Genomic DNA, 22401 nt, shown 5'->3' on the forward strand with positions numbered 1-22401 from the left:
TGTTCAATTGCTGAATTGCATTTCAAAGATCACAAGAAAATTATTTTCAATTCAAGGATGGAAGGTTTGAGCCTAACAAGTGATGTCTGGAAAAAAATGAGCAACACAGGCTACAGCACATATAATACAATATAGGATTTCCATGGTAGACATGTATTATTATTTCTAGAGTATGAGTTATGTGGAGAAATACTATTCACAAATCCAGATAATAAATGCTTTTTGTAATTATGAAGCTACACATATATATTAGAAGTGTACAACTGGGATGGTTTTTTTCTTAAAACACCTCAAATTTGCAATCTTTTTTTACTCCAATTAAAAGCAATCTTTAATGTCAATCTCTTTTTCAAGTGTTCTAGGTTGCTCTGTAGTATAGGTGCTTTAAACACTTCATAAATAGTGAAATAAATTTTTTCACAAAGTGAATTCCTTAACCCAGAAAAGATTAAAAGGAAAACAAATACTTGATGCTCTGGGATATAACCCTTTTTCCTGAACACCTATGCAGCTATCACAACATTAAGCATATCCATCAGGCTACAGAATGCACTTGCACTTGAAAAGAGTACACAATACTTTTCCTTTTAGCTTTTCCTTAACATGTACACTGGTCCGAAGCCATTTTATCAAAGGAGTCAATAATGACATATGACAAACAAGGTCTGGTTCCAGGATCCTTAAGAAATGGCAGGGTTTTAAAGGATACAACCGTTCTCCAGAGGTGAAACCAAGGAAGATACAAGAAAGTAATGCCAGTCTCTCAATCATCCAAAATTTACTAGGAAATACATTTTTTCAGTCACGCGTGGCAACTGCCGGAGGCTTTTAAAGCCCAGTACTATGAAAGCAGTATATTATAAAAGCAAGAAGCCCACAGTACAAACAAATTCAAAGCAAAAACAGCTCAGATGGCCAAAAAAACATAGTATGAGACACAGACTAAAAAGAAATGTTCTGATCATTAGCACTCACAAGCAAAATTTCTGCTTCATGAACATTTCGGACAAAGGAAACATATAATGAAAGCAGCAGTTTATTTCAAAAATTAGCTGAGTTCAGGTTTGATTAAGGACAAAGAGTCATAGTTTAACTAACTTGGCTGGAATATTAGCATGGAGAATCACCACCACTTATTATGTATTAATATATAAAAAATGACATGCCAATTCAATTAAAATCCAGTGAAAGTAAAATGATAAATTGACTACAAATTGTTAAGTACAATGCATATTGATATAGGAATCTGATGGTTGACATTTTAACTGTCTTAACATTACAGTTTAAGAGAATTTTGAGAATATTTTTCTTTTTTTAACATGGAAAAATACTTTATTAAGTCTCCTCAATCTAATACTATTAATGAGCTGGAAAAGTTATTTAATGACATAAAAATATCTGCATTTTAAAGTATGCAGTAAGTAACTCACAACTATTAGTGACCTCAACCTGAACAGACCTTATATATCCATTTTGAATATGCACAGTCTGCAGTAAAATTTTAAAGTGCTAAAAGGAATTCAGGTATCTCATAGCAATAATCAGTTCACAAGTGTTTAGGCAATCGGCCCAAACAAACCCACAGGACAATGGTAAGATTCATCAAAGTTGAAGAGCGTTACAAAACTGTAAGTTAACTGTATCGCAACAAAGATATTTTACAGAGCTACAGAAAAAAAGCATCTCATTGAAGCTCAAGATATAGATCTGAGGTGAATGGATCCAGAGGCCTGTTTTCAGTTGCCCAGAACTGCAACAACTAAGGAGTTAAAAAGATTTTAAAATTCTCAAAATAAGCTCTGACAGTTCTTACCGTCCTACAGATCATTTGACATGTAAATCAATTGCTTATGTCCTTGTTATGCCATTTCTTGAAATATCTGGAAACAGGTCTGCACCCTCTGGAAACAAAATTTTGCAACCTCCATCTGAAATAATTTCAATTTTAAGTGCTAAGATGTGCCTCCACCTTAACTGGTCAGTCAAGAAACCAAAACCTCAAACCTTTGTAGAAATGTTATCGCACATTACCTAAGCAAGTTATTTCTGTTTCTATGTACAGGATAACCAAATAGGTGTAACTTTTTTTTTTTTTTTTTTCCTAAACCAAGAGTTCCTTCTATGTGTCAGTGCTTTGGAAGAGCTGGTAAAGGAGAGAGGAGATGAAAAATATGAAAAGGGAAGGTAGAATGGTCATCTGGAAAGCATACTTACTTGGGTCACAAGAAACCTTGGTTGTAATACCAGCCAGGTTAGATGTCCTGTACAACTAGCAACAAGTTAGTTAACTTACCCTGTGCCTCAATTCTCTGTGTAAACGTGCATAATACTTCCCTGACTCACAAATATTTTGGAAAGGATTTTATCCTTATAGTGACTGAGTTAACAGCCAAATACACTGATGAAAATCAAGTAAGTGCCGCCTTAGCATTGTTGAACACCCCCATCCACAGTCTCAGTATGATTCTTCATCTTCTTCAACATCTTTCAGTATTAAAAGCAATTAGTTCCCATTTTCCAATGCATTAAAACTGAAGTTATCATATGAAATAAACCTGTTTATATACAGCATTGGTAGAAACATGTCAAACAAAGGAAATATTCACAACAACTTATTTCCACAAGGAGGGAAGAAAAATCAAAAGTATCATCCTCCATAACCAATTTTAAGTTGCATTACGCAAACTGAAACTTAACTTTGTATTTTAGTTTAAAAAAAAAAAAGAAAAAAGATGGTTCTATACACTGTTGCTAAGTTCTCCCCATACTACTACATTTAAGGTTAAAAAGCCACTATTTTATAATATGAATGACTATAAATCTAACCTATATTTCACAAGAAAAATGCATACTAAATCACATAATTGATATTTCACTTTTTCCACACAGAACATTCTGTCTCTCTGGTGTTAAAGGAAAGCCAAAGTTCATTATAGCTCCTCATCAGGCACAAAATCAGATTTTACAAATTTAAAATATATTAAGCTTTCACCAATAAAGAACACTAAATTGGCACACAGCTTTAAAAAAAGAGGACAGTGCAGCCAGCCTTGAAAGTCCCTGACAATGTGCAAGCCTACCAAATGGGACACTGTTCAAAATTAAAGACGGGGAAACCACAACATGGACTTCGCTACACGCGTGACACATCAGCCTATTGGTAATTGATGGAATCATGACTCCCTCTAGCTTATTTTACCAGAACCACAGCCTGCCACTGCTGAACCGCTGAGGCAGCCACTCTCAGCCCCACCCGAGAAGGCAAACGGCATCCTGGCAGTGATTTACTAGAACGCCATCTCCACCACGGTGCTTGCAGTGACCGCAGCACCTACGTGCAAAGAATGGGGCAATCCCTTAGCAACGAACTAATCCTTACTGTCTTAACTAGCTTCAGCTCTGGCTGGGATTAAGCCTCACACACCTTCAAAAAATAGACAGCAGTGAACAACCAATATATGAGCAGTAACCTTTACATACAAGAAAGGCTTTTTCCAATGGCTAGAGACAAATTCAGAAGAAAGAGACATTTTTAGCCAGGATGATTAGATGGTCAAATTCATTGACTCCCTGTGGTAATAAGGCAACAAAGATAACAGATAACTACCTGGATAAAGATATTACTCCATTACGATAAAGAACGTCGTTCTGGGGTGAAGGTGGCTTCCTTGCCTTTTTCTCAAGAGAATACAGGAAGAAATAAAGGAAAACCATCCCACACATTTACGTTTTGTAACTTATGCAGGTTACAAAGTGTCCCAGTAAGACTTGCAGGACCAATTAACCTCTCATAGGCCTGCAGTGTCTGTGCTAACCACTACCAGAAGCAGGATGCTGTAAGAGAACCACCACTGGTCTCGCATAATATGACAATTCCTGTGTAACTGTCACTGCATGCAGACTTTGTACTTGAAACACTGTATTTGTACAGAAAGCAAAAGCTTTTTTTTTTTTTTTTTTTTTTTTTTCTTTTAAGCTCTATTAATCCTCCAAATAGGTTCTTCACTGGAGAACAGGGGGAAAAAAAATACAACTGAAGACCAAAGAGAGTATTACTGATAGCAGTCTGCTTGGCAGCAGTGTGATGCTTCAGGCTGGCAAGAGCCAACAAAACAGTATCTCCAACAGGTTCATCAGCATTTGCTACCTAACTTTTTCATCAAATGATTTCATGATTATAGAAGCAAAAGCTTAGTCCAGAGGAAGCTGATGTCATTTAAATTTTACTTGAGCTAGGAGAAACAGATTCTGAAGGGTAAAATGTTAAAACTTGAAAGAATGAAGCAGCTCTGTTCTAGCTCGTGTGCAAAGTTTTCATATCTCACACAAGTGTGAAGATAGAAAGAAAAATTCTTCAACATATCCATAGTCAAGAAATGAAGACAATTCTAGCCTTCTACAAGTCTAAGTATTCTGCTTACAAGTCACTGCACAAAAATATGGGGACAGTGTCTGCATTCATTTGCCAGCAGCAACCTGCAAGGAATCAGAGGAGATGGAAATCATGTTCCAACAATTACTCTTTTTTGTTATTAAGATGTTATACAGTCTCAGTAGCTCCAGTTAACATCATCTTTGTAAAATAATTTCACACCTTCCTAATTATTCTACATGCAAATAGTTGCAAAAAATATCCTGCAATATTTGAGATGTATTTCTGCACTCACAGTGCATGTCATGATGGCTCTACACATTTGTTACAGAGTCAAACCTTCAGAAGAAAGCTGTCTTGGGGTAAAAAAAACAAAAAACAACCAAAGAAACAAACAATCCCCAAAGTTAAGTTAATTTTCTAGTCCTTCAAAAAAATCTTCTAAAAAGCAAAACTACTCACAAACATATACAAAACTCTGAAATGAACTTTTCAGTAGAGGGAGCTTTCATTTTGAAAACTTCAAGAGTACTCTTGGTATCATCATTAATCCTTATTTCACTAAGGATCATTTTAGCAAATATCTACCAAACGGTTGTCCAGATTCCCCAAAAGCTTTGTTTCAGAATGGGTTTCTACAAAGTACCATGGAATTCTGCAGTTTTCAGCACGCCCCGCAGTGCATTCATCTTTGCTTAACACACTCATTTGGAGTCTACGTGTAAGTCTAAAAGTGATAACCATGCAACTCTTCTCAGCTTGCTGATATGAAAAAGGCAGGACATATGTTCTGCTCTATTACTTGACAGGAGGAAGAACTACCACCAGGAAACTGGCTTTTGAGCAGCTTCCTTGAAGCACAATGCAACAATATTTTATGCCAATCAACTGTATTTTCTCTTCAACTGACACAGTAGGAAAGAGATTGCATCATTGCCCACAGAAGGCAAGGCACTGCAGCATCGCACTCAAGCGTGTCAGATACAGATCAAGCTGCTCAAGCTGCTCTGCAACTCAAGTTCCACAGGGAATACAAGAGGAAGCTGAAAATGAGAAAGCCATTAGTGTGATGGCTGGATTAACTAACCTTAAACAAAAAACTAAACCCAACCTTATCACAAAAAAAGCCCAAGAAAACATTATTCATCAAAGGGATAAACAGAGCATAAGCTGTAACAAAAATATGCTAATGCAGTATTTAAAAGAATGGTACAAAGTTTTACATTAAAACATATTTGACACTACTAGATTTTGACAGCATTCTGAAAAAAAATACACAAAGTTATTTTTCAGTTTTATAGTAGATCCTACTGTAAAGTGGATGTCCTGAGCACTTGAATTACAATTAAAAACTGCCTAACAAACATCAGATAATCCATCGCACATCACATAGCTGTGAACAAATACAACGGAAGGAGCAACCCACAGTGATTCTTTCCTGAGAAGCCAGAAAGCCAGTCCTAAAATGACAAAATTGCTTCCACAAAGAAAGCTAACTTAAACCCCTGGAAAAATACTAATTTAGGTTGAACATGTATTGCTAGCCTTCAGAAACACTTGACTGCAGCAGAAAAAAAAAAATATTGATCCACTGCAAAACAAATTGAACTTTAAACAGGATGCCTGGCTCTCTGGCATGGTTAAAAGCAAAGCAACCAAAGCAACCTACCTAATTAAAGAAGTGGCTTGTGATTTTACACAGTACTGCAGTTAACTGATCCTTGTACTAAGACATTTTGCCACCACTGATACACAAAATAAATCATCATTTACTGAGAGCAAGATTTGCTTTTCCTTTTTTTTTTCCTGAAATACTCCATACCCCATTGGAAGCTAACACGTCTTCTGTCTCATCATCTTTGCTGTCGGCCTGAATTTCAAATGGGTTTCCTCCATTACAGTACTGCTCAAATAACGTTACTGTTGTTGAAATTGCTGAAGCAGGCTGTTTACTAGGTGACACAGATGGGGAACGTGACTGCTCCATGAACTTAAATTCCTATTAATAGAAATAAAGTACAATTTTAATCACCAACAAGACAGTTTCAGCATTATTATGACTCCAGTTCCATAAAAACAGAGCATAACAACAAACTTGTGGACAATTAACCTGATACAAAAACTTTCAGCCAAAGCTTGCGGTCTATTTAAACATGCTTTTCATGCTGGCTCAAGTTAACCTTGAAATTGGCAATCTTATACTGCTTGTCTTTCTAATTTTACCAGGTTTTGGCTATGACATGCAATACATCTCCTGCATTCTGAAAGTATTCACTTCTAAAACTATGTGAAAGCTAAGTGGATTTTTTATTTCACAGAAATTAGGAGATAAAACAAGACCTAAATTCTATCAAAAAAATGTAGTTTTCTTTACACAAGTTACCTAGTAATTCACTAACGAACGATGAAATTTTTTTCTTAATATTTTATTTTTAAAATGTTCTTTTCAAAATTTATTACTTTTCAAACCCATTGCACATGAGGTTTCTGATGACCAGCTGAGTGCACAGATTTAGACATTTTTTTCTACAAAACCTTGACTTATCTCAGTTGACCTACCAATTTTATCTATTAAACTCTAGCTATTGATCTTCATAAATGGCAAAGTGTACATTATCATTTATCTAAAGGTTTAAAGATCAAAACATATGCAGCTAGAAGGATTGCAATGTTAGATTTCTGTTTGTTTACATGAATCAGTTACTTTCTGACATTTTCTGCTGCTCCAGTCCCTTGAGCAATATATATGGATTTATAATCCCATTTCTCTACTAAAATTACTATTTCTTTTGCTGCTGGATGCTACTGACGGTCCTCCTTCCTCTTCCCTCTGTGCTATTACTGTCGCAGTAGCCTCTTGCTTACTTTTACAGTTAGCTCTACAGAAGCTGCAAAATTGTCTTTTGCTTGAGATTGCTCAGCTACATCCATTTTTGCACTTGTGATAGCTTTAATCATAAGCATCCATATTTCATTTGGCAAAACAGGTGAAATTCACCCACCACATGCTAAACTTCACAAAAATCACTTTAGGACAGCAGGTGAGCACACCAAGTACTTGCTTTCAGTTGGACTTCACCACAGAAGAATTAACTTCTTTTTTTTCCCCTTTTCAAATGACTCACTGTGACCTATGTCTCCAGAAACAGTGCCGGAATTGGTACAAGCTACTGAGCACTCATGTGACTACTTTTAGGCACTCAACTTTTAGGATCTTACTCTCAGATAAATAATTTAGAAATGGAAAACTGATATATTAACACCACATTAAAACATGAAATTAAAGGCTAACATTATACTTACAACTTTAGCATCTTCTGTAAATCTCTACTTGCCTGAAACAGGAATACTACTGTTTTGAAAGCATTTGAATCTTAAGTTTCCAATATCATGAAGTGAAATTTAGGGGGTTTTAGCAGCCATTAAAAACATTTGCACAGTAGTTCATAGATCTTACTACTTCTCAGAACACCTGGACTCTTAGCCATTAAACCATTACTACATTTGTATGTGTTATTCACAGAACATACATGAAGCTGCAGAATACTAAAGCTTGATTTAACAGGACACAGTTCCCAGGTCTCATTCTCCAGAAACATTCTTAATTCTTCAAGACGGGTTCTGAAATACAACAAATGAATACTCTTAATTGGCAGCAAGAGTAAATCAGGAAGTAGACAATTATTCAACTTATGCAGTGAAAAAAAACTTCAAAAACTGTATAAAAAGTCACACTTGAAAACAGATATTCAACCCATCCTTTCAACTGACAGACCACCTAAAAGCTGTGGCTACTAACACAGTGTATGTTTTACAACACCTCTGGAGAAATTCTCAATGAATGTAAATCTCCAAAATTTGCAAACATTTTTTTTTGTCAAAACCATTAGAAAGTATAGAGAAACATCTGTGATTATGCAGTAGTACTGGACCTTTTTTTTCTGTGTAAACTGCAGAAAGCAATATAATATATACAAACACTCTATTAGCAGTACAACAGCTTCTGTGAGCCCACACAAGATAGATGCTTCTTTCAAACACACTGAAGCCAACAGTTAGCAAAGGGAAGTGGAAAGAACTAATGTTCTACAGACATCTCAACTTTTCAAAAAAGAAAAAAGTTAAATGGCTATTAATCTCCTAAGCTATATTTTTCTTCATAGCTTAACTTTACCTTGGAACTAATATAGAACATGTATTAGGGAAACGTAACCAAGCCATTACATCTCTGCATTGTTTCTGTTATGGTTTAAATCATTAGAAAAGCCTCTGTTCAGCCATAAGCAGAAATATCTTTATTAAAGAAAATCTGTTTGCCACATAAGCAGGAACACATATAGGAAAAGACAGCAATGAGTGCTCATTGAGGTCACATTGCTGCATCTTTTCTTCTTAATATACGCTATATTGTTTTATTTAACAAGTAGCAGTTAGTAAATTATGCACTGCGTTTCTAATTAGGCAGTAAAATATTCTAGAAACACCACTATTTCAATAACAAACTATAATCACCACAATTAAAATTTTCTTGCCTCAATAGGATGAGCAATGTCTTGAATTATGACTACAGTTTGCTGTGTCTGTTTATATTCACCAGTTAAATGCAAATAGACTTCAAATGGTATTTTCAAGGCATTGAGTACCCATAGCTTGCAGATCTTCTCGCAGCAAAGCCAACAGAAATAACAGATAGAGATGCTGTGAAAGTTAGCATTATGGATTAAAATTCTTTGAGAGCAACTAAGGAGAAAAAGTCCTAGAAAAGCAAACATTTAAAAGCCACACAGCACCAGTTTTTGTATCATTTCAAAGCTGAAATTAATGCAGTGACAAAGTAGTTGAACAAATGCTCTTCATTTTCACCAGCATACAAGTCTAGAAAGTGGCACACATGGAAGGTCTGATCCATTCCTCCTCTTCAAAAGCTTTATAGCGATCAGACACACCTTTTTACAAATGTATTGGAACAAAAAGTAAATTGCATTCCAATCACTTTAACGATGTTCTCTGCCAAAAGTCCACTCTAATTTTTCAAAATAACCAACTTTTACCCAAAAAAGGCTTCATGTATGCTCTAGTATTACATTGCTCTTCTACTCTTTTTGAATGACATGACCACTTCCTTTGAATACTTTCTCTATGTTGGCAGTTCTCCAAAACACCACATCACCCAGGAGGGCATGTATGTCAAATTACACAATCAAAGAACTGATAACTCCTGGACTCTGAGCATTTCAGCTCTATGTAGCTTTTATGTACTAATGAATCCTTAAAAGCGCTAGCTTCCCGCCCCCCCTCCAATTAAGTACACAAAGGGAGTGAAAGCCACATTAACTTGATCTGAAAAGGCAAGATGCTTAAAGCTTTTATATAAATCAACCTGAGGGATATAGCTGAGAGAGAGGTTCCTTCTCAGGATGAAAACATCACCTAATTAATCTTTACAATACCCACACAGCATAAAACATGTAAAAAGTATTAAAAGGTTCACAAAATTTGAGTCATATCAATAAGTATTTCCTTTTATTTTCACAAGAATTACAAGAAATGTTACCTTAATAAAAACAAGAAGTTATTTCAGAAAAGTATTAGTTCTATACGTATTCCATCAGTGTTCCTTAACCTTTATTGTACTCAAAGATAATTCAGAAAATTAGTGTTTGATTCCCTAACTAAGCTGTTAAATAGGTCCTTTAAGCACAAGCAAAACCATAATGGTCAATACGATATTTACTTAAACAAGTAAGTTATTATGTGGTAAGTCAGTGTAGTAAAAGATGGTTACGTAGACCAGTGCACCTCTTCTGAGCCTAGAGCTGCAAGCTCAGTTTCCAAATCAGTTCACGAAATTCAGTTCAGGGTTCAAAAATGCTTTCAAGAAATAAAGATAGGGGGCGTGGCATCTTAATCAACTCATCTCCTGACAAGACATAATGTGCATCTGATTAAGGCTCAAGCTTTTTAGACAACTGGAACTGAAGTCTTAATCAAATGTCCAGAAAGAAATCCTAACTACAAACTACCAAAGCTGGAAAAAATTCCAGACCACATTCTCAGCTTCTGAATTTAGACACTGTTTCATGTTCTCCTGTCATAATTTTTATACTTTATGCATTTTAGGCAGAAAGTCTCAGACCAAATGGGTTTGGAAGTATTAGTTGTATGACAGCTCCCATATAACAGGACAACAGATCAAGACTGGGAAAGTAAGAGTTTCTCAGAGTAAGGAACACTGTACTTCTCATATCTTCCTAGCTTTTTACACCCAGAAAGAAGATAAATACTAGATAACTAGAATGAAAGAGTTGTCAATCATCCGAACCAAAACATTTGGGAAATCAAGACAATTAAAACAGACAGACAAGTCTTGAAGCTGTCATAGCCATATATCATATTTGAGGCCAGAGACTGCCTGCATATGACTGCACTGGCCTCAGGTATGATAGTAGAGCTGACCAAAACATTAGATACTGCCATGAAAAAACTACGAAAATGTGACTAAAAAGGATGGACTCAGTTCTAAACATCTCATTTGATACAAGACAAAATTGCATATTGAAAAAAAACATTTCATAGCCATACATGATCAGCTGTTTTTAAGTAATGGCACAGAAAAAGAAGTAACAATTTGGCTAGGAAGTATGGACGTCAGAGGCATTCATCCTCAGGATCCCTAGAGACAGCTTAAGAGGCAGCGTGAAAAACTGCTGAAATTCTATGTAAAAAGTTTTTCATCTTTATCTGGCTTGCCCGCTGCAGAACTAGAGTTTTCCACAACCACAGCAGAAGCAAAGGCTTCTCCACCCTCTCCCCTTCTCCAGGATTCAGAGCCCTATTCTCATAATGAAATATATTCCACTATCTGTCAACCTCAGTGCAGGAACATTATGCAGTAGAATTCCTTTGGAAAGCATTTAAAGTTAAAATCAACAAAAAAAAGACATTAGATTCATCCACTACACATATAGTAGTCTCACCTGTGGTATGTTTTGAAATAGTTAACACTTTGTTTTCTTATAGATTCTTGCAAAACTTCAGACTTACTGCCACAAAATTCTTCTCCAACTTGCATCAGTCTGTAACAATAAAACTAGTTTAGAAATATTTATTGGTTTATTAATACTGTTGTTCCAACCTGAATTACAAGCCTCAATTGTTACCATGAGCGTACATCTATCTCCATAAAAGCAGAGCACCAATTTTAAGTTGCAAACACTTCACTCATTCTACAAAAGTCCATGCCTCATTTCCCTCCAAATCCTATCATAATGTCCCATACACATAGAGACAAAGAGCCATAAGCAAAATAAATATCTTGTTGAGATCCTGCTATGCAGGGCAAGCTGTACAGCTCACAGCCTGAATTTGTTATTTTATTAGCAAAACAGAAGGTTATAATACTGTACAGGTTACCAGTATCACAGTATTTTACTGCTCTTGACTGAGAGTCCCTTTAAAAGCTTTTAGAAACGTCAAAATTGTCAGATCTGCACATCTGAATTCTTAAAGGTGGACAATACTGAAATCATATTGCACTTCAGCGCCACTTGAGCAGCAAAGCAATTTATGCTACCTCTCCCAAATACATCCTCATAAATGCCCACATAAAGAAGAAGCAGTCTTCAAACTGTCAGTAGATATGAACAAAGTTGGCATCAGAATGTAAATATCAGCCTTAATTAACTGTGCTGTCTTATCAGAGTTCAAGTTTGTGCACATGTATTAAATGGTCTTATGACCACATCAGAGTACCTGCTGGTAACATCAAGTACAAATATGAAGTCATCATATTTGAAGTTAGACAGATCTGTTCCCAGAAGATATGTTTTCACTTTCAGTTGAACATCCTACAAAACACAAACAAGTTTTTGTATAGTTAATACACTTGAAGACAAAAAGGTGAAGGCTCAGATGCCTGGTTCATTATCACTTTTTGGTTTGTTTGCACTTACAGCTTCTTTTTGATATTTAGAGTAGAACTCCATTTTCTGTAACATGAGTGCTTTCTCATTGCCTTTCTAAAATAATATTAGAATCAGTTTCTTTAACACTCTATAACACAAGGTCAATCCTAGATGCTTTATTGCCGCTGCAAAAAGAGAGCTCTGGATTACAATTCAGCCACGGAAAAGGTTTACAGCTTTTTCATCATACATTTGGGGTCTCACTGCACATCAAACTGACCCAGCAGTCAGACCAGGAATACTGTTAAAACCAGGCAAGTGACTTCAGGTTCTCCATAGCTACAGTTATACCAGAAACATAAAGCAGTATGACTGTGATAACAGAGAGAAGCACATGAAAAGAAAATAGATTGTGGGGCAGCAAACAGTTTGGGAGAAGTGGAATCAGGCTGCAAGTCAGGTTACTATGTTCTGGTATCTTGACTGAGTTTGTAAGCATAGTGACCAAGCAGTAACTGAGTCAGGGAAATTGTATTTCCATGCTTTTAATATATTTAGCTCAAAACAAATCACTTAAAAAAAAAAATCCCTGGGGAGATTTCTTTAAGAAGATCAATATAAATATAACTGTAATTAATACCAGTGGAGGGGGGGCAGCAGCGAGGAGATAAATATTTACAAAGAAAAAAAAATAATCAAAAACATACCTGCCATATTCGTGAAAGCCCATGTTCCAATTTCTTTTTTACATAGCTGCGGTCAAAACTGTTCTCTTCAGTTCCAATCACATTGCTGCCATCTGAAATTCAAGGTGAAAGGTATTGTATGTATTTCCAAAAGCCTTGAAATGTATCCTAGTTTTCTACCTATAAAGAAACTTCTGCCTTAGCCACTATCATATTACCCATTACGCAAACTCCAGGAGAGCTCCATTGCTCTAAACTTTTGAAAGGAAATGAATAAAGCACATATAAATATTGTATGCTAATGCAGACCAGGAGAACTTCTGATTGCTTTTATGTAAGCAGGATACCCCATTCTATAAAAATCAAAAAAAGATGAGAGTAACAGATTCTGATATTTCAAATACACAAGATAAAGTTCAATGCTGAAGTGAGCAATGCTCTCTACAACAAGATCCTCTAAGATATTCTACCTTTGTAGACAAGAATTATGAAAGTAAAGATTTCAGAAGTAAGATTTTTAACTTTCTGCCCTGGTAAATTCTGTCTGCAACTCTGAGGAAAAATACTGAAACTTTTTCATTAACTATGTAAACAATATAGCATGCTCTTTTCTTTTCTTTTTTTTTTTCCCCCCTCTCATTCTAATCTACGCTTAAGCATAAAATAATGTCAATCATACAAGCAGGTGTCTTTCGTTCTTCCAAATTACTTTATTTAATTCTAAAACCTTCATTCCTGTAGCACTGGATCACTTTCCAAAAAAGCACTATAATGCCTGGTAAACTTCTCCTGTATGTGGTCCTCCCTCTGCCCATGGGGGAAATAAGTTTTATTTCCATTCTAAAACAGAGAAGGTACTATTTTATATGTGGTTTGTGAATATACAGTTGTGGTTATGCTTGCAGACTGTGATGGCACAGTGTCATGCAGTTTGCTTCACAGCCTATGACTGATGACAGGAAAGCTCTGTCTTAGCCAGACTATACATACAAAGTTTCCCCATGGTAAGCAAAATCTGCTGTTCCTGACAAGCAACTATGCATGTCCTTTAAAGCCCAAACCATTTAGTGATTTGACAAGAAAGATAAAAACTCACATAAAATATTACACTGGAATATTACAAAACATACAGCCCTCCTTCTACCCCATCATTCAAGAGGCTGCTAATACAGAAGAATTAAGATTGCCTGCAGTATCCCAGCATTGCCATGCAGCTCAGACCCGTCTTTCCATCTTCTCTGCAACCTCCACCTAATTTTCAGTACTTGAGAAGACTATTTACTGCCTTGCTCCTGGCCCAGCTGGTCTTGTCTCTCTACCTCCACACACAGGCTCCCAACTCAAAGCCATTTCTTTCCCCGATTCCAGCATTTCCTCTCAAGAACCTCCACCCAGCTCCAAGCTATTATTTTGCACACACATCAGGCAGTCTCATCCATCCCTGCTGCCTAGGCTTCACGGGAACAGGCAGCACAAAGTCCTGATCCTGCAGGAACCAAGAGAGGGAACTGGAAAAAATACATAAATAAATAAATGAAAGTTCCTTATGATATCATGGGAAAGACAGTTCCTACCTATAATTTGGGCCTACGTGGAGAGCAACAGGACATGTCTAACAGACGAGCACCTGTCTAACACCCTTGACTTAGATTGCGTTCTTGAAAGATGGACTCCCTTTTTTAACCTGTTGGACTTCATGACCAGGTAGACACATCACTGCTATAACGCAAACAGGAAGGTAAAGGAAAGAGTAGAACATTTAACAGATCCTCAACAACTGGCAGTAGTGTCTTGGCCAACCCTAACTTGTGGAACACATTATTTGATGGGGCGGGGGGGTGGGGGGGGTGGGTATTATTTCTAGCCTCAGCAAGGAATTCAGAAGTGATCCAAGGCCATGGACTGAACTGCCTCAGTGGGATTACATCCAGCTTCCACCCAGGGAGACAGCACTGAGGCTGTGAAGCATGTTCAGTTGTTAAACTGTGTGATGCTGCCAGACAGCTCAGGTGCAGCTCCAGCAGCTTTTCATTCATGAGCAGATCTCAGTGCAGGGACAGGATTTTATATGGTCATTCAAAACTAGCAAGGACAAAAACACCACCTGCATCCTGAATCCATGTCACAATAGTGTTCCTTAGGTAGTAATGTGCTACCAGGACCACAGTGAGAGCTAATCCTGACTGACCTTTGCAGTTCTTCATTACTAGGCTTCATAGTTTTTTTTCCAGAAAGCCTCCTGGCTTAATTTCACTTTCCTCAGAGACAGTAGCAATTTTTCATGTCTAATTTGCTATCTACTGAAGAAGAGTACAAAACCATAAAGAACCTCCATCTGTCAATGCTAAGATATTTTTTGTCAACGACAAAATGCTCTTTCCATGGCAAGCCTTGCCCTGAATCCAGACCATGCAGTCTAGCTGAATATCACGTAAATACTGTGGCCACCTTACTAATAAGCCCAGTAAGGAATGGGAGGCCAATACAACAAGATTTTAATCAACCTTTACAGATGTGTGCAGAACAGACCTCTGCAGCATTGTCAGGACTATTGCATATTTAAGAGAAGAAAGAATGGCTATGACTGAAAAAGAATGGTTATGACTGGTATCAGATACTGACAATTCAATTAAACCAAAATACAAAAGAACACAGCAGAGTCTGACCATGTTCTGACCGTATTTTCTTTACATCATCCAGTGCTCGCTGGCAAGTGAGCAGAGCTTCCTTCTGTAACAATCACTAATCCTAAATAGCACTTACCAGTGTCTCATACTCCCAGTTCTAGGCCAGACTCTCTGTAAGTAGAAGAGCACGATATGCGTATTCCTTCTCCGCATCAACCATGTGTTTTCTGCTTTGAACTTTTCAGAGTATGTTTCTCAGAACAAGAACTATTTGGATTTCCCATGTAAATAAAAAAAAATTCTAGATATTGCATATATAAAATATATTATCTATTATATGACAACAAAGCAAGAGAAACAACAAAGATATGAAACCTTCAACACCTGTAGCTCCATTTAAATTAAGCAAACGCGGGGAATATGGTTACTGAGAAGGATGCTGGCCTTGCTTAACTTCTTTCAAGTGGAGCTGTTTGTTGTGTCTGGACATGTTATTAAATTATGATCTTTACCAAACACTGAGGGAGCTTCACCTGCAAGCTGGGTATTACGATAGTGAACATCTGAATACTACCAAGAAGAATCTTCAAGCCAGTTAAGTTAAAATCAGTCTGCCCATGAGGCTAAACCTCAAGAATACAGAACGAGTACAATACTATATGCAGCCAGAATGTAAAAGCTCTGGTACTTTCAATTGATTAAATCCTCCTCACAATTAAAAACATAACGAAATACATTCTGGAATTTGGCCTTATAGTAGGGATAGATATTAATTTCTTCCAAGGCTGCAAAGCTGTGTTCAGCTCTTTCCTGTTTAAGGTCATTGAGACTGCTTTTGCAGGCTGAGAATTTACCCAATTACTCAAAATGAGAAGATAAAAGGCCGCCTGATGTGAAAACAAGACTCAAACATAACTCCATACTACATCTACTGTTGCAGGGCACTCAAAGAAAATTTTCCTTATGAAAGAAAAATCGTAAAACAAATATTAGCCAGTGTACATGTAAATTATAATTTAGTAACTGTACCTAAACATGCTCCTTTTCTCCTGAAAGCAGTAATTCTGACAAATGCATTTTCAAAAGTGACTTATCACGGAAGGATAAACAAAATATAAACAGAAAGAATAACCCAACCAGAGAAACACTAAGCGGATTTATCCTTTCTCTGACTATATGTGTAAATAAAACCAGCTATCTCAGTCACACTATCCTCTTTAGAAGCTTCTGCAACCTCCTCTCTTCTATACTTCTGCAGAGTGAAGCCAAGTCTAAACAAGTCAGTATCTTTGATCCCTTCTCAAGATTAACACCACAGTCCTTGTCCTCACGAACTGCCATTTATGAAGAAATGGTTGGACATGGTTGCTACTGTTCAATAAAAATACATGCAATATTCTCTATGGCAATCACCTCGTGCTCCTGGTTTACGGCCAGTCATGCTAAAAGGTCTTGCTTCCAGTCTTTTAATGAACTGTACTGCAGCTAATTTCATACATTCAAACATCTGAATTTAGGATAATTTCCTTGAACATCAAGGATTGGACAAAGGTCCAAAAGCAGTTACACTTTCTGCTTTAAAAAATTTGGAACAGGTAGCAGAATACATAAATTTTCATAACTCATATAAAAATAAGAATCAGAAGCATCCAGAAGTTATTATTCTAGACGCCTGATTTAAATACAGTAATTTTTCAGATTTCTCAGTAGTTCTGCAAAATTCATGAAGGCAGCCTTCGGTCATAACAAAAGGTTTTTGTTTAATCCTCACTAGGCAGAGGAGAGAAAAAAACCAACCATGAAATCAATCAAATCACTGTCCTCTACCTTCATTCTTTGAATACCAAGCAGGTCTTGCACAGAATTTACACAACACTATTAATGGAGTGTTTTGAAAATTAAAATGGTTGAAGTTAAATTTACATCTTACATCATTTTCTTCTTGCTTTTCATTGAATCTATTACAGCTATTACAGTTGCTACCAACTTTTACCACTAGGATTACACTTGTGAAATCAGGAGTTTAAATGCCATAATTATCATTTTACTGCCTAGTTTCAATTCTTCTGTTAAATTAGTGTTAAATTAAAAAACATGTGAATTACATCAACATCACAGTAAATTTTATGGTATGCAAAAATCCAGCTGAACCAGACAGGACCTCACACAAACCAATGCAACTTTGAAGTCCACTTTGCTTTGAGCAGGGAAGACAATAAGACCTGCAGTGGTCCCTTTAAAACTAATTTTTTCTTTGATTCTATACTACAAACACAAACAATACTTTGACCATGACCAACAGTGCAATGCAAAAAATTCCAGTAAGCAGTTTATTTTCAGGGATGAAAACCTGTATCATGGCAATTTGCTGCTTTCTATACGAACACCAAAATCACAGAATAAGTAGCAGTTCATTAAATGTGACTTAGAACTCATTTTATGCTATGGAGTTGATACTTTTAGCTCACTAATTTTATCTTCAGTATGATTAAACAAGTCCTACATATGAACACTTAATTCCATCCTTCCAACAGTATATTAGAGCAATTAGTTAAGTGTTATTATTGATGATTCATAGAACTATCAATACCATACATTTCACTATGATTTACTGCCACTCTGTCATAACACTTCAGCAAACTAAATCTCATTAGTATTTCCTATTTCATGAAAGGTACTAAAATATGTTTTATGCTTTAAAAATTTTTAGGATTGCATTTATATCTAGGGATAATTATCTGTTTCCATTTAGTTTATTCCAAGTTAGGTATTTTTTTAATTGATCTTAAAAATAGTAATCCCCAAAGACTAGTCCACACTATAACTGAAAGAACAACTGCAAATTCTGAACTCAATTCTATGGAAAAAAAAAGAAAAAAGCCTCAATCTCAGAGTCTCTCCTAAAAATGTCCCCCCCCAAAAAAATCCTGTTGTGAAAGTATTTTCTATTCCATTTTGCTCGTCAGTCTCAAACTAGACTAATTTCCAGAACACAAATAAGCAGAATATTTAACAATATAAAGCAGACATACCTCTTTCCTCAGAAATACAGAACAGCAATTATTTCCAAGTTATGCGAAGTACATTTTAATATCTGTAACAGGCATTAATAATCACAAATACACAACACACCATCTAGATGAACTGCACCCTCCTTTCCATAATCCATGCAGGACTTCTTTTGGATAAGCATCACAATTAAAATAGACAGAGCTATGCAATTCATGTCTTCTAAATCCAGCTTCTCACTTCTACCGCTGGGTCTGTGCCCTAAGATCAAGAGTCCCTTGACCCATTTATGGTACTTTGTAAGACTGCTGACATTAACTGGCACAACGAGAGAAAAATAGTGGGACAGCCTTCGGTTCTCAAAATTATAAAAGCCAGATACACATACAACAGTTAAGACTGCTTCTTCTATTGCTCCAGTCTATGGGGTTTAATTGAGAGAATAATTTTAGCTTAATCTCCTGAACTACTTCTATGGTTCCTTCTGAAATACCCTTCTACATACCCTTTCTACAGGATTTTACTCTTTGGCTTTAGCACATATCACAGCTATTAAATCAATAAATATGGAATGAGGCTTCCATGTACAGGTTTAATAATTACTACAGCATGAGTAATGACTTCACTTGGTAGATATTTATAGTCCCTCTGAAATTAAATTATACTTGTGAAATTCCCTTTTGTGCGCTTTATCATTGCTGAGGTATTTAAAAGAGTGATTCAGTAGCTCAAATATGTTCTAGTTGTACATTACAGCTAAGCCACAATGTCTTCTCCAGAAACTTAAAAACTGAGTGACAGAAGAGTTAGTGGATTAGTAATAAACATACCAAAACACTCTGGCATGCATTTAAAAAACAATGCATTTAAAATTATGCATGTGACTGAATATATGACTTTATTAGGCTTAATGGTTCCTTTAAAAGGTTTTGCAGTGCAAATGATTTTCTTTCTGCAGGATATCACAAGTAACCACACTAAGGGGAACTATTTTAAAAATTACATCTGGAGCTGAGCAAGTCTACCATAATAATGTTTCTATGCAATAAACTCTTTTTGGTACCTGCTTTATTTTACACATGCAAAGATCAGAACAAAATGAAAACAAGAGAAGTAAATGTAATTATCTAAAGTTATTTTAAATTTAAAATTCACTAGTAGATATGACATATCAGGAAATTGGATTTCCTGAAAATCACAACAGATTTACAACAGATTCATTCCCTATTGTTTCAGTCACCTTTCTTAGTACATAATCCAGTATCCCAATCTACTAAGCTTAATATGCAGTGAAAATTTCAACATTGATCAAACAAATCTGAAATTCCACATTGGTCCTATGTTAAAGGGAAAAATCCTCAGATTTTGAAGTCATCTACCACAGCTGACTTCCCACTTAACAATAAGCACTGTTTAAAATAAAATTGCTTAGATCTGTAATAATGGCACATACACATATTCATTAAAAAAATGAACCTTACGCTGAAGACTACAAAAATCCAGTTAGTATTTAAGTCCTTACTGCACACTCTAAGCAATAATGCTGAAGGCACTGAGTCAAGACCACAAAGGTACCAACACACAAATTAACAACTTCAACACAAGAAAAGTTATTTGGAAATATCAGAAGTTTTGTTTCCAGAACAGTTTCTTACCAGAAGACACAGCTACTGCCTCATCTTGGTCATGATTCTCATGCCACTGCATTGTTCGGTAGTAACTGAGCATGACTTCCCAGAGGGCTTTGCAGAGATCAGCAAGGCACGGAATGTAGCTGTCTGATGTAATATGCTACAGAAAACCAAAATAATATTGTGAAACTTAATTATGTTCATTTTTTGAAGAGACAATACAAAAACTTCCGTATTCATACAGCTGAGGTGCTTGATGTATATCAGTTTCCTTTTTAAAAGTATTTGAGAGCTGATGAATGCCTGATTTTAGTCAACGAATCAAATGCTGTCTAAAAGTGTAAACTTTGTTTGTTAGCACCTTTTTTTTTTTTTTTCCTTTCTGTCACTTGGCCCATATATTAACCACCTCTCTTATATTTATGGAACAGCAAGGTAGATACAGAAGTAAAACCATACAGTCAGCACATCACACCATCAAAGAGGGATGCAGCCACCTCTGTGACATGCAGACACCGTGTCAATTCAATGATACAGACACTTGTACTTCAGTAGTACATAGAAGCCATCCTGGCTGATGTCCCATTGGATTGAATGCTGTATAAAGAAGCAGTATAAAAACAAATAAACAAACTTAGATGGCACCCAATCCATCCTGCTCCAAAGAGCCACTTATGATTTAAGATATTCATTAGGTGAAAAGTATCAATTTTATCAGAGAGATAGATACACAGTAGAAATATCTAAGATGAGATTGTCAGGTAAAGGAATGAATTTGAGAAGGGGTCTTCCTGGATAAAGAAAAGACTAAAATAATATATTGCTTATCTGAGTGGCAATGGTAAGTCACCCTCCTCTCACTTGTTGTGAAGAAGCACAGTCTCACAGCTTATAAAAAAGGGCAAAGTCCAGCAGCACAAATGGATTTCAATTACATTATTATTTAAAGGTTCTCAGAGAAGTCTGGAAATCAGCACTTTAAACTAACACTGTTGCGGAAAACAGTTCATACTTTCCCATTGCTACTTCAGTGTCCACAAGCCTTCTGCAAGGCTAGTTAGTTTTACCATCTGGGTACTGCATGCTAACCCAAAAATGTATATCCAAGATGATATAAATGCTTTGGCATTAGAGTTACAACAAAACTCTTCAAAAATAGTAACAGCTTCTGCAACAGTGATGTCAACGTAACCAAAATAATCCACCATGGATTCTATAGAAAGCAAACCCTTAATCAAAGCAATCAATTCCCTCTGAACTGCACCCTCATCCACTGATATAACCGTGGCTTTCTAAACACTAAGTGTCCTTCCTGAGCAACAAACTGCAACAAAATGTTGATAACCTTCAATATTAGGTTTGATGGTGAATAAACATTAGACTGGACAGAATTCTTCACAAATGCAGATGCATCACTTATACCCCTCCTATTTTTCAGCTTTCAGATTAAAAAAAAAAAAAAAACAAAACCAAAAAAAAACCTGCACATCTTTATTTTCTATTTAATCATGTTCTCTTGCTTCCTAAGCTTAAATAATGTTCCTGGCAGTAGCATATACTGCCCAAGCCATATTCTCTAACACTCTGCTAATGGTTAAGGACTCAAAAACTGTTCCTCAGCATTAATAGATACCACTAGCAAAAGTATCTGGAGGCCTCATATTAATCATTATGTCTTTTCAGTTTGCTTGGTTTTTTTTAAACGAATTATTACTCTGGTTCTGTTCCCTATCAAACCAGAGCTGCCTCAAGGATACAAATTAGGCATCCTGGACACACCAATAAAAAAAGAGAAAGTCAAGTTCTTGGTACATAAAAAAAGGAACAATTGAGAACACTTTTTTTTTTCCTAAAACATCCTTTAATTGAAGAGTTGATGTACATTAGTGACTGCATTATTGAGACACTTTAATCTCAGATACTATAGACCTTTGCTAACAATGGAACAAAATAATGTAGTAAGTTTATCATTTAAACAGTAAGTTGTCCTGCCATTTCAACCGCTGTTTCAGCAACTTTCTCTGCCAACTCATCAGGCAATGTTACTCTTACTGTATTTCAGGGCTTTTAGTAGCTATAAAAGCTAAACTTTGATTGTGCAGATAACTATACTTGAAGACATATTTGCTTCCAGGTGGCCAGGAAGAAAGGTTCACTTACTAAATACCAAGA

The 22401-nt window shown here is 36.1% G+C and overlaps 1 protein-coding gene across 2 annotated transcripts in view; it reads right to left on the reverse strand.

The window, feature by feature from the left end:
- VPS50 (VPS50 subunit of EARP/GARPII complex) overlaps positions 1–22401 on the reverse strand; it is a 102440-nt gene that overhangs the window by 42041 nt on the left and 37998 nt on the right. For both annotated transcript variants that reach the window (XM_049798566.1, XM_049798567.1), the window contains exons 13-18: positions 20254–20389; positions 12984–13075; positions 12125–12219; positions 11350–11448; positions 7903–7993; positions 6195–6371 (exon numbers count right to left, since the gene is read on the reverse strand). In XM_049798566.1, coding sequence (XP_049654523.1) covers positions 6195–6371; positions 7903–7993; positions 11350–11448; positions 12125–12219; positions 12984–13075; positions 20254–20389 — 690 coding nt within the window. The remainder of the gene's footprint in view (positions 1–6194; positions 6372–7902; positions 7994–11349; positions 11449–12124; positions 12220–12983; positions 13076–20253; positions 20390–22401) is intronic.

Source organism: Accipiter gentilis, chromosome 4, assembly GCF_929443795.1.
Source record: "Accipiter gentilis chromosome 4, bAccGen1.1, whole genome shotgun sequence".
NCBI lineage: Eukaryota > Metazoa > Chordata > Aves > Accipitriformes > Accipitridae > Astur > Astur gentilis.